At 46.8% G+C, this 13,358-nt stretch overlaps 1 protein-coding gene across 1 annotated transcript in view; it reads left to right on the forward strand.

Annotated features, from left to right (window-relative positions):
* The first annotated feature begins 1,409 nt into the window (after positions 1-1,409).
* The window catches only part of LOC115133282 (insulin receptor substrate 2-B-like), a 30,509-nt gene continuing 18,560 nt past the window's right edge, over positions 1,410-13,358 (forward strand). The window contains 3 exon segments of the mRNA XM_029666360.2: positions 1,410-3,903; positions 3,906-4,441; positions 4,443-5,779. Of these exon segments, the coding sequence (XP_029522220.2) occupies positions 1,735-3,903; positions 3,906-4,441; positions 4,443-5,779 (4,042 nt within the window). The 5' untranslated portion in view covers positions 1,410-1,734.

Below are 13,358 nucleotides of genomic sequence, written 5' to 3' on the forward strand. Positions count from 1 at the left end.
AACTACAGCACACCCATTGCTCTGACACATTGCTTAATCAGGCCTATTACGACATATTATGGTGGTCCCATTATTATCAGATGGCATAACATTTACAGCACAATGGGCAGACCTTCTGTAATGTACTAAGGAAACCAGTAGAGGATGCTCTAACTGTCTGTCATAATGCCAATGCAATACTGTTGAACATTCGTCTAACAAAAGTACTGACAAACACATAACAATGACTATTAAAGGTTGTGGTATAATGTCTTACAGATATGCCAGGAAAGGAGTATCCACTCCTTCAATGGCCAGTATTGTTTGATAAATTCACGTTGGGTAGGCCGTCATTGTAAATAAGAATTTGTTCTTATCTGACTTGCCTAGTTAAATAAAGGTTCAATAAAAATAAATAATAATAAAGATGGGGGGGGGGGGGACTAGTCCAATCCAGGGATGTCCCATGTCAAATAATGAATGTGAAAAGTGATTAAAATAATGTTTGGAAAGAATGAATAACTCATTATTATACTTTTCACCCATCTCTGTCTCTCTGGAGCTTGACCAGACAGCAGGTCACAGGTAAAGTATTGCACAAGCGCCAAGTGGCAACAACAAAACAAAAACATAGGCATGCTGAGTCATGATTCAAACCACTAATCATTGTACAGCAAGCTAACTAATAAGATGATTGCAAAAAGAAAACACAAATTGTCAACAGATTCTACAAACAACACCCTAAATAATTACTGTGGCCCCTGACTGTGACACCTGGCCCTTCCAATTTTGCAGATCTGAAATAATCAGATAGGTGCTATCAGTTTGGTAATATCTGCAACCATTCCAATGGTTTTACTGGAGCCCACTTCTTTGGAATCTGTAAAGTACACCAAATGGGAAGGAGGCAAGGGGTTGTTTTGGGGCACATTTTGCCCAAGGCTTTGCAAAATGTTGGGGTGGCAAGTAGCCTAGTGATTAGAGTGTTGAGCCAGTAACCAAAAGGTTGCTGGATTGAATCCCAGCGCTGACAAGGTAAAAGTCTCTCATTCTGCCCCTGATCAAGGCAGTTAACCCAGTGTTCCTAGGCAGTCATTGTAAATAAAAAACACACCTTCGTGCCAAATCAAAACAGTGGTCAATCAACAATATTGTCCAATGAAAGGGGTAGCATCAACGAACGCCTATCACTGACCCTATAATCATTGGCCAGTCAGCTGTCAATCATCTCGAACACCTCTCTTTAACTAAAGAAAATATGTGCGATGTCTCATTGGTCCACCGTATTGACGTAAAACACGAATGACACAAAACAATTGTCTCGTTTGCCTGTCAGTTCCTGTCAATCTCGCTGAACTTCCAATGAGAAGCCCCGTCTGGCTCATTATTCCTCCTTACTTATGGATGACGCACCAGTCACGTGTTGTTTGTGCTCCGCTCTGTAGAGATATGTAGAGAGGGAGAAGGGGACAGATTGCTAGCCAGCTAGCTTGGATTCTAACGATTATAGAAACGTTGCACAGGGGCGGCTTTATTTCATAAAACCCCATATTGGATACCTATTTTTCGCGAAGAGGCCTGGACCGGTCGTTTTTAACTTAACAATCTGACATTTTTGCTTTGATTGTAGCTAACCATCGCGCGGTGTAGCCACCACAATACAGCAGCGCCAGCCGGAGTCCGTCTCCTAAACAAGAATGGGGTCTAGGTCCACAGCACTGCTTAGGTAAAGTGACCTTTGGTTGTGTTCTATAAATGGCCAATTTGATGAATTACCAAGAAAACAAAGCCGCTATGTTGTTGGTGGAGACGCAACAGAGGGGCATCGGGACGACACCAACGGCTACGGCAGCCAACGGCTACACCTCAATTGGGGAACCCCCTTCCCCCTTATTGAATATCTGCGGTGGCAGTGGAGCTCGTTTTCATCAGCACATGCCGCCCTCCAACCACCACAGCCACCATCACTACCCCCAGAGCTCGCTGCCCAAAGAACAACGCCCGCTGTTGCACCACTATCCGGTGGCGACACAGCAACAGCAGCATACTCTCTCTGGTGAAAACATCCCAGGGTCCCCGGTAAGGAAAGCCTCGTTGTCGTCTTTGAACCTGGTACATGAGGACCCCTCTGCTAGCCACCACGCACTCGCTGCATCGGTGAACGCGGCGTCGGCTGCAATTCAATTGGCTGCGAATGCTAACGTTAGCGTCGCTACCTCAGGGGTCATGGACGACATTCGGAAGTGTGGCTACCTACGGAAACAGAAGCATGGACACAAGAGGTTTTTCGTTCTGAGGGTGGCGAGCCACCTAGGCCTCAGCCGGTTGGAGTACTATGACAGCGATAAAAAATTCCGCAGTAGCCTGCGGTCTTCAGCAGCAGCCCCGAAACGGGTGATCTATCTGTATCAGTGCTTCACCGTCAACAAAAGAGCGGATTCCAAGAACAAACACCTCATAGCCCTCTACACTAAGGATGAGTACTTTGCCATTGTGGCTGAAAACGAACAGGAGCAAGAGGACTGGTATGTAGCCCTGAGTGAACTAATGAGTGAGGGGAAAAAGGGGCATCTAGACTCTGACGAGTTGGATGATGGCTATGGTACAGTCACACCAGGTACGGTTTTCAAAGAGGTGTGGCAGGTGAATGTGAAACCCAAAGGTCTGGGTCAGACCAAGAACCTCACAGGTGTGTATCGTTTATGCCTCTCTTCTAAAACTATCCATCTGGTCAAACTAAACTCTGAGACACCGTATGTCAACCTCCAGCTAATGAACATCAGACGATGTGGACACTCAGAAAGCTTCTTCTTCATCGAGGTGGGTCGGTCATCCTCCATAGGACCAGGGGAGATATGGATGCAGGTAGATGACTCTGTCGTGGCTCAGAACATGCACGAGACCATCTTAGAGACCATGAAGGCTCTGAAGGCCTTCGCAGAGATCCGCCCTAGGAGTAAAAGCCAATCATCGGGCTCCAACCCCATGGCGTTCATCACCACCCGCCGTCACCTAGGCAACCTGCCGCCGAGCCAGACGGGTCTCCAGCGCCGCTCCCGGACTGAGTCGGCGGTCGGTACGCCACCATCGAGTAAGAGCTCCGGTGCCAGTGGCTACCGCTTCAGGACGTCAAGTGAAGGCGAAGGGACGATGAACCGGCCATTCCGGTCTGTTACCGGCAGCCTGATCCACCTGAACACCGCCCGGATACACCTAGGGCGCCAGGAGGGTGGGGGAGGGGCAGGGAACACTGGGGGAGGAGGGCGCTACGCCAGGGCGCTACCGGGCTCCAACTGCCACACCCGCTCCGCCTCGCTCCCCGTCTCCCACTTCTCCTCCACCACCTCCCCCGTTAGTGTGTCCAGCAGCAGCGGTCACGGCTCAGTCTCTGACACCCTCACCCGGCCCTCCAGCTCGTCCATATGCGGCTCCCCCTCTGACGGAGGCTTCAACTCCTCAGACGAGTACGGCTCAAGCCCCGGAGACTTTCGCTACTTCCGAGTCCGTAGCAACACACCCGATTCGCTGGGCAACACTCCACCAATCAGAGAAGAGAACTGCCTGAGTGACTACATGGCCATGGGCTGGCACCGCGAGGTGTTTGGAGCGGGCGGCGTGAGTAGCTCTGGCGGTGCCGAGGCCCCCCACCGGGACGAGAGCACGTCGACGGACGAAGACCGGTCTCTGAGGCGGCGGACACACTCGTTCACGCGGCCCGGGAGTCAGGGTGGTGTTGCCGGCGGTAGCAGCTGCGTGGCTGTGTACCAGAAGATGACCCAGACCACCTTCTCACAGGACGAGTTGGTGTCTGTGGAAGAGGCTCTGTCTCTGGGCCGCACCGGCAGCAGCAACCAACCTTCCTCCACATCGTCCTCCCTCCGCTCCGACTACAGCTCCTGCTCCGAGCACAGCCAGGGCAGACCCCTCTTTCCTCCTACCCCTCCTCCTCGGCCAAGGAGGACAGTGGCTATATGCCCATGTTGTGTGGGGTGACAGCCTCACCCCGTGACACCCCAGATTACATGCCTATGCAACCTAGCTCCCACTCTCATCCCCATCACCACTCTCTCTCACACCCTCCCCAGCCCTCCCACTCCCCCCAGGCCTCTAGCCCAGCCCTGGCCCCACGCTCGGCCCACCAGCTCCAACCCCACCAGCCTACGGACCCCCAGGGCTACATGATGATGCTACCAGGGGGACCAAGCTCCTCTTCTCCAGTCCAGGCCTCCCCAAGTCCCCACAGCAGTAGCAGTAACATGGGTCTGGGTGTCGGTAGTTCTGGTAGTATAGTGGAGCGGCCTGAGACTGGAGAGTATATGGACATGTCCTACAGCAGTGGAAGAGGAGGGAACGCGACAGGAGGACGGAAGCTCTCCAACGAGGGAGGATACTACACACTGAACAACCCTGAAGGTATCCCTAAATCATACAGTCCCTACTTCTCCCTGCCTCGCTCCTACAAGGCCCGTCGCCAGAGATGGTGAACAGAGAAAATGGGAGCATGAGGAATACGTGCCTATGAGCTCCCCAGCTAAACCCATCTACTCCCAGGTCACTGGTGTTACGACAAAGGGTTTCAGTAGTGGGGGGTCAGACACCCCTCACGCCCACCACCCCCCGCCCTACGGTGCCCACCACCAAGCAGCTCGAGGTGACCGACGAACGACTGCGGTTCGGCCCAACCGCCTTCCCTTGGGCCGCCACAGCTTCCATGGGTCGCTGAGGGTTAGTGAGCCAGCTGCTGCCGAGGGACCCTCCAGCCCCGGTGAGTACATCAACATCGAGTTTGGGGATCCCTACGGACCCCCCACATCCTGCCCTCTCTCTGACCAGTACGTCTCACCCTCGATGGGCTCCGCCGAGCAGCGTCACTCCCCTCCCCAGAACCAGGACTATATGAGTGTAGAGGTTGGAGGTGGGCGTGATGATGGTTGCCGCCTGACTAAGAACCAGTCACCCAGACCCTCTCTGGTGGCCCCATGGAACCCACCCAGCTACATTCGACCGCCGACCGCCAATTCCTCCCTGAGTGGAGCTCCTGGCTCTTCTGGAGCTCACTGGCGGAAACAGATGGGAACAGATGACTACACAGATATGACCTTTAACCTTAGCAAGGATGAGGGGTCGCGGGGGTCACAGAGTAGCCCCACAGCTATGCTGCAGCACCTGTGTGTGATGGAGGGCCGGTACCCCCCTACCTTACTCCCCCACACCATCAGCCCTCCCTCATCCTTCAGCCCCCAGCCTGAGCCCCCCAAAGTGGTACGTGCTGACCCCCAGGGGCGACGCAGACACAGCTCTGAAACCTTCTCCTCCGCCCCCGGAGGAGGCAGAACCACAAGCTCCAGCACCGGCACTAATCCCCCCTCGGGCTCAGCCAATCCCTCGGCCATCAACGGAACTCTCCTGGCCGAGGGCTCCAAGTGGGCCAGCTCTGGCTCCTTTGACAGCGTGTGGATGTGTGTGGAGGGGATAGGGGTAGATTTGGCCGCTTTTCCTGCCCAGCCAGGGCCCTCTGATCTGGGCATGGACTCAGCCTCCTCTGGGGGCCCTCCTGGAGGACATATGTGCAGAAATGTGTCTGTGGGATATCAGAACGGCCTCAACTACATTGCCCTGGAGCTGAGAGAGGACCAGGAATCTAACACACTCCCCATACCACAGCAGCAGCAGGGGGGAACCGGGCTGACCCCCAATGCCCCCTCAGCTGGTAATGTGACTGTGCCGGTAGCGGAGAACAACGGCGCCTATGCCAGTATAGACTTCACCAAGTCAGACGGGATGACTGCCACGTTCACGGGTGAGTGACGGAGAGCGTGTTTTTGTGGGGGATGAGTGGGGTTTGTATGTTTGGGGGGGTCTATATTAGCCTAATGCTCATAAGTGTGTGTGTAGCCCTCCAGTTGTCTGTTGGCATGCAGGGAGGCATGCTTGCCCTGCAATGTAAAAGGTGATAATGAGGAGAGGGATTCTCCCCTACTGTACTCAACTAGTGATTGGGGGGTAATCGATAGTTGCATATTGGGAAATAATTTGATGATATATCGTCTCGTTTTGACTATCGCAATGTTATTTTTTTCACTAGTTGGCTGTACCTGCACCAACACTCCAGTATCTTTACTTAATAGCTTGTTCTCCATCTTCCTTTTGAAATAGAGAGCCTATTTTGTTTTCAGCACTCTTGTTTATTTCCATGACTGATCAAAACACATTTTCTCATGCTCTCTTTTCCAACTGCAGCAGACATATAATGAGCAATATATGTTTGCAACATAGAATCACAGTATTGGACCGCAGTAGATATAGAATCGTGAGAATGGCAATGCATATTGTGTCGGCACCAAAGCATCGTGATAATATCGTGTTGCGAGGTCCCTGGCAATTCCCAGCCCTATACTCTGCCCACACTTTTTAAAAAAAAGTTTTTTAATGAATCCGCAGCATTCCTGTATAATGCTGTAGGTGCATCAGTCATGAGTTCAAATGTAACGCCTTGGATGATTTTAAGGTTGCTTCGTAAATTCACTCTAGAGTGTCAGAGGGTGCTCGGAGCGTTTTATAAATTCAAAGGTTGTCAATTGTCCCTTCCTAAATTCAGTGTTTCACTCTGAGCGTTCAGAATGCACACTAGACGCTCTGCAGACCTGCAAACCTGCACACATTTTGCGTACCATGCACGCAATTTGAGTTCAAAGTACGCTGGCATGAAAAACGAATGTAAAATATGCAAAAATAGACTTTTAGTTGGCACATTGGTTTTTGACTCAACCGTCTGAAGTTGGGGCTAGGAGGAAAAAATTAAACGCAATCAATTTTACAACTGGTGTAGAACTTAACTGGCATACATAGGCGGTGTGTGAATTTGGAGAAGATAATTTTCCATGGAATTCTAAGCAAATCTTGTCTGCTAAATGAACTGCTGCTAAATTAACACAGCCAATATGGCATAGCCAGATCCGGGCCTAACATAAGGACAACCCGGAGTATGCTATTCTGTTCTTCTGAAATAGACTAAATATTTTTTATATTTCTTTAGACCTGTCTAAAATGAATAATGGATTTATTGTGATGGTGTTGGCAATATTATACGGATTTATTGGACTTTTTTCAAATGTAGATGTTCCAAAGGTCGGAGTCGGTTGAGACTGGCAGTTATTTGCTTGACCGTCACCAGCTGACAACATTTTGTTGCCCTAGGTGTACCGTATTTTAATATATACCGGTATTGATGCACGGACCGGTTTGGGTTTTTACTTTACCTTCTATAACACTATTTAAATGTTTGGTTTTCTAAATGTGATACGCCTTGCATAAAGTCAATTGTTATAGTTTACGCTGCTACTTCAGTCATCTCTCTCTATGCCACTTTCCACAGACCTAGCCCCGCCCCCTGTCACTCGAGGAGCACGTTTGTTGTTGCTCGACCACGAGACACTTGCATTCAGTCTGCGTGGTTAATGCAGCACAAGCAACAATGTTGATGACTGCGATGCTGTTTCCACTTTGCTTCTTAATATAAATCCACAAGCATTCTATAATTACACTATTAGTTTGTGTTTCTTACATCTGCAAACAGCTAGTTTGCCTTAGCAAGTTGTGGCTAAGTTGTGTTAACCGCTAATGTTAATCGCTAGCTAGCTAATAAAAGTACTGAGTCAGTGCAAAGGTAGCTAGCTATACAAGCCTGATACAAGTGATGGCTTGGCCTAAATCAGCATGTTTTTACAACCTTCTAAATCAGAGGAATATGTCGAAGCATGACTGTTAGCTACATGAAGTAACTAAGAGAATATTTAATGTAGCCAAAGATTATAGGGTGCCCTAGGAAATGATGACCAACTCTTTGATTCCTAACCTGTCACAATAACTCCTCCCTGGCATTTTCATTCGTTGCCATGTCAAACAACACTGTATTCAATGTGCCCCCTATTATCTTACGGTTCACGCAAGTGTTTTGATGCAAATCGCAATTGCAACACTTGGTTAAAAAGAAGAATCTTTCTCTCCCCCATATCTTACAGCCCTATGTGGCAGTGTGAAAATGATCTCAAACGCGTGCAGGAAATGCATATTTTTGTGTGGGCCATAAAACATGAGCAATGGATAATATACCGGTTGAAGTCTGTCCTTTTGGTCTGTTGAGTTCAAATTTGCGATTTTTGGATACAAAACTGCCGTGTCTTGAGACGCAGAGTATGTGAACTGATGATCTCTGCATGTGTGGTTCCCACCGTGAAGCATGGAGGTGTGATGATGGTGCTTTGCTGGTGACACTGTCTGTGATTTATAATTCAAGGCGCACTTAACCTGCATGGCTACCACAGCGATACACCATCCCATCTGTTTTTAATTTTCCTTTATTTAACTATGCAAGTCAGTTCAGAACATTTCTTATTTACAATGACGGCCTAGGAACAGTGGGTTAACTGCCTGGTTCAGGGGCAGAACGACAGATTTTTTACCTTGTCAGCTCAGGGATTCGATCTAGCAACCCTTCGGTTACTGGCCCAATGCTCTAGCCACTAGGCTACCTGCCACCCCTTGCGCCTAGTGCCACTATCATTTGTTTTTCAACATATAAGGACTTCCAGGCTGTGTAAGAGCTATTTGACCAAGAAGGAGAGTGATGGAGTGCTGCATCAGATGACCTGGCCTCCACAATCACCCAACCTCAACCCAATTGAGATGGTTTGGGATGTGAAGAAAAAGCAGCCAACAAGTGCTCAGCATTTGTGGGAACACCTTCAAGGCGGCAGGTAGCCTAGTGGTTAGAGCGTTGGGCCAGTAACCGAAATGTTGCTAGATCAAGTCCCCGAGCTGACAATCTGCCGTTCTGCCCCAGAACAAGGCAGATAACCCACTGTTCCTAGGCTGTAAATAAGAATTTGTTCTTAACTGACTTGCCTAGTTAAATAAAAGACATGGAAAAGCATTCCAGGTGAAGATTGTTGTAAGAATGCCAAGAGTATGCAAGGCTGTTATCATGGCAAAGGGTGGCTACTTTAAAGAACTAAACTTCTTTTTTTTGGTTAGTACATGATTCCATGTTATTTCATATTTTTGATGTCTTCATTTTTTTTATTCTACAATATAGTAAAAATAAAAACCTTTGAGTAGGAGTCAACATTTGACTGGTACTGTATGTGTTGCCACTCTAGGGGTCGCGCACTACTTATAAAGCACATTTTACCATTTTATAATTGTAAAACTTAAAATACCATCCGAAATTGGAAAAATACTGGGATATACAGTATTTTGGCCATATCGCCTTAACCCAGTAATCCCCAAATAAAGTTAAGACAGTTTACATTTTCACTAGACTATTGACATAAAGACACCTAATAATCAATACCCCTACATTTTAACCTAGAAAGAATGTGAGGGTGTTATTGAGACGACTAACTCAATTTCATCTAGGATTCAACACAAGACTTCTGTGTTGTCTACATTGTTTGATATAATTTAAGACTGTTTCAGGAAATGGCATTCAAAAATGCAAAATGCTCCAACTTCCTGAGGGGGAAGTTGACTGACCCAACCTTAGGCCTACATCAGCACCGCCTAGTCAGAAAATCCTAGGGAGATCCCTGATTGTACATTTTAAATATTTCTAGTTAGCTAAGGAAGAGCACCAAGTACTCGTAACAGTCTATTGCCTCAGCAGGAATGGTAGGCTGTCTTCAAACAAGATCATTATTAGGCTAAAAAAGGTGCATTTGCTTATGATTAGAGCAGTGTGGGTGTCACACGTGCCACCGTAGTGGCTGGGTGTGCCACCGCCACGCTGAAGTGGTACTCGTAACAATTCAGGTCTGACTCTGGCTGAGGAGTAGGGTTGATCTGAACGTTCTGACCTCACAACGGTGGTCAAGCACCCAAGCCAACTGGCTGAAGTTGGCTATCTTACTAGCTAGCTATTTCCAGACACAAATGAGAGAACACCTCTCTGAACATATGACTCGCCCTAGCAGAGCTGGTAGAGCTGCTAGTGTTTTCATGTTACCAAGAGGGTTAGTGATGAACTGTTAATGGCAACAATTTAATTGTTTATTTTTGTCTGTCTACTTACACCTAGCATTCCTTAATTATTCTGATGTTTTATGATTTCTTCTTGGAAATGTACTTAATCTAACTGCACTGTCCAATATACAGTAGCTATTAGTGAACAAATGCCATGCTATTGTTTGAGAGTGCACAGTTATGATCTTGAAAATGTATCAATAAACCAATTCTGCACATTTGGGCAGTCTTGATACATTTTGAACAGTAATGCAATGGTTCATTGGATCAGTCAAAAACTTTGCAAATTGCTGCCATCTAGTGGCCAAAATCTAAATTGCGCCTAGACTCCGTAGTCATATAATGGCCTTACTTGTGCATTTCAAAGACTATGTACCAACATTTTTATTTTTGAAATAATGCATATCCTTGCTTCAGGTCCTGAGCTACAGGCAGTATGATTTGGGTATGTCATTTTAGGGAGGGGGGGGGGGGGCGGTGGGGCGTACGATCCTTAAGAGGTTTTAACTTTAGGACAGCTAAACCCTTGTCTTGTGATGAATGGATACTTTTGTAACCACGAACTGTCCCTTGCCATACCCCCGTCGGCAGAGACTGACTCGGCCATCCTCTCTTTGGTCTCGAGTCTCCTCAACCTTTTCCTGGCTGCTATTTCCTCCACCATCACTACAAGCACTTGTTTGCTGAAGCTGTTATTGTGCTTTCCTTGGTTATCCATTTTTGATATAGCTAGTCTGATGGCTATAATGTGTGAAAAATAACATTTGTTTTTGTGTATAAATGGTTTGCGAGCCACCAAAAAAATATATATATTCTCGAGACATAAAGCAGATACTTCAAATGTATTACATTTATTTATCAACACTTTATTATAGTGGGCCAAATCCTACCATCCCTGTCACAGGCTTAATTATGGTTTCAAGCACGTCACTAATGTCAATTAGGAGATATTTACAAAGTTTTTAGGAAAGGTATTTACGAAGTTCCTAAGAACATTTTGAGGAATTGCACTTGTGAACTTGTATTTTTTCCCCTTAAACTTCTTACGTTTTTTTTGTAAGTAGTGTTTTGTGAATCCGGCCCCAGAACTTAATTTGTTTCTACAACATATCCTATGAGCAATCTAATGAAACAAACAAATCCTAGACAATGAGCAATTTCATCCGGGGTGATTGGTGCTTGATAGTTTGACTCAATGGGTTCATACAACCACAGGCTGACTCATATGTTAACTGTTGAGCTGGGGCTGAAATGGACAAAGAGATATATACGTTCGTTGACCCTGAGCCTGGCCAGTGTGCCAAAGTGGGTCAAACAGTACCAAGGTAATCTGGAGAAACCTTGACCTGCAGGGTGTGTGTGTGTGTGTGTGTTCACGTGTGGTGAGTGTGTGTTGCATTGACCCCTTTCTGCACCCCTTAGTGATGTCATGCTCCCATAGGAGAATCAATACTGTTTGTGGGTATGCATGTTTTTGGTTTTCCATAGGGAAAAAACACCTTTCTGACGAAGGGTGTGTTCACTGAAGTGTTTCCGCTGTTGTGTGCCTGAGTCATGCGGATGGTCTTTGATGTGCTCTAATTGGCCCAGCGTGTCTCAGCAGCCTGGCAAGAGGCACAGGAAACGCATCATCACACAGGAATGCACTTCCTGTGGTCTGCCCTGAGCAGCCAGGCACACCTGAGTCTCTTTCAGTACCCTTTCCATTTCTTCCTCCATGAGAAAATTTTGGAAATGGAGTGAGACAAGGAAGTTAGTGGGCTACTAGGTCCTGTTCATTAGGGCACGCCGAAGTGAAACCTTTTGAAATGGGAATATGGGCAGAATGTAGGCTACTATTCAAAGTTGTCTGATAACAGCGCAGACTTTCCTTCTCGTTTTGCTATGTGTGGCATACTGAACACGACCCTGGCTTCAGAGTGAGAGTATATGGAGGGTTTGTGTGTGTGTGTGGAGCATGGTTGAACGAGCGTACCGTGTTGTGCTTGCTGCTGCCCTTTCCTATCCCTGTGACATCCATAGGTAAGGCTCCAGAGTGTGAAAGTGTGAGTGTAGCCTACTGGTTGTCTGGAGCATGGAGTTATTTGGAGCTTGCTTATGGTCCTGTTGAGTACAGAGTAGCGAGTTTTAGCTAGCTGGCTACTGTTTTAGCTTAGAGTAGAGAGGTTAGAGGGCGTTAGCTAGCTGCTGCCCATTCCTATCCCACATCCATAGGTCCCCTTCAGAGTGTGACTGAGTATACTGGTAGTATGGGGCTGAGTTCAGTTTCCTACAGCGGTGTATCAGCTAGCTGCTGTTGAGTGTTCACTTGCTGCCCTTTCCAATACCACCTCATCTATATTTACTGCTTTATTTTCAGACTGACAATTATTTATGAGCCGGGCCTAGCAGTAAGCATGTATAAGCTGCGTCCCCAAATGGCACCCTATTCCCTATGTAGTGCACTACAGAATGTACACTGGCCCTAAAGCAGGACACTACCCAGGCACAGGCAACTGGATCCCTGTGTGTGTATGTGTGTCGAAGAACCTGAACTTGCTTTCAAACACTCTGACGTAAATACATACAGATGTTAATGTAATCACAAGATGTTCGGTCAAATCAATGTTTTAGTAGGCTATATACCGGTCTCATTAATTGCAGGTTGATGTTTATTGGGAGGAGCGCATTAATTGCCCTATCGCTGTATAATAAGTTGCTCTGTAGTAAGTTGCTATGAATGACGATATAAGTCTGGGTCGTTTAATCTCAAAAAGCACGATTTGATTTCAACACATTGTGTAACCACAGCATTCAAACGAGGCTGCAATAAAAACGAAAGGGAATGGTAGTGATTGTGTAGCATTAAAATGCTTGAATATGTTTCTATTCAAGCGTTGCTTGACATGGTAATGGACTAATAGTGTTTGAGAAAAGATGAAAAACCGGACCCCTCTGACACTGTACGTTACATCGTGTGTGTACTTACTACCGTTCAAAAGTTTGGTCACTTAGAAATGTCCTTGTTTTTGAAAGAAAAGCACGTATTTTTTTCAATTAAAATAACATCAAAATGATCCGAAATACAGTGTAGACATTGTTAATGTTGTAAATTAATATTGTAGCTGGAAACTGCTGACGCACAAATTAGTTTTTCTTTCAAAAACAAGGACATTTATAAGTGACCCCAAACTATTGAAAGCTAGTGTATGTCCAGTGGAAACATCACAAAATACATTTCTTTCCCTTGTGCAACAACATTCGCCTGTCCTGCACCCAGGGCCTGGGCAACTCTGGGCCCAGAATAGGCTAGTTGATACAATGTTGCAAGTTTGTTAGACAGGTACTGGATGGCTCTAGTTGATTGTATCAAATGAATG

This window comes from Oncorhynchus nerka, linkage group LG8 (genome assembly GCF_034236695.1).
Source record: "Oncorhynchus nerka isolate Pitt River linkage group LG8, Oner_Uvic_2.0, whole genome shotgun sequence".
NCBI lineage: Eukaryota > Metazoa > Chordata > Actinopteri > Salmoniformes > Salmonidae > Oncorhynchus > Oncorhynchus nerka.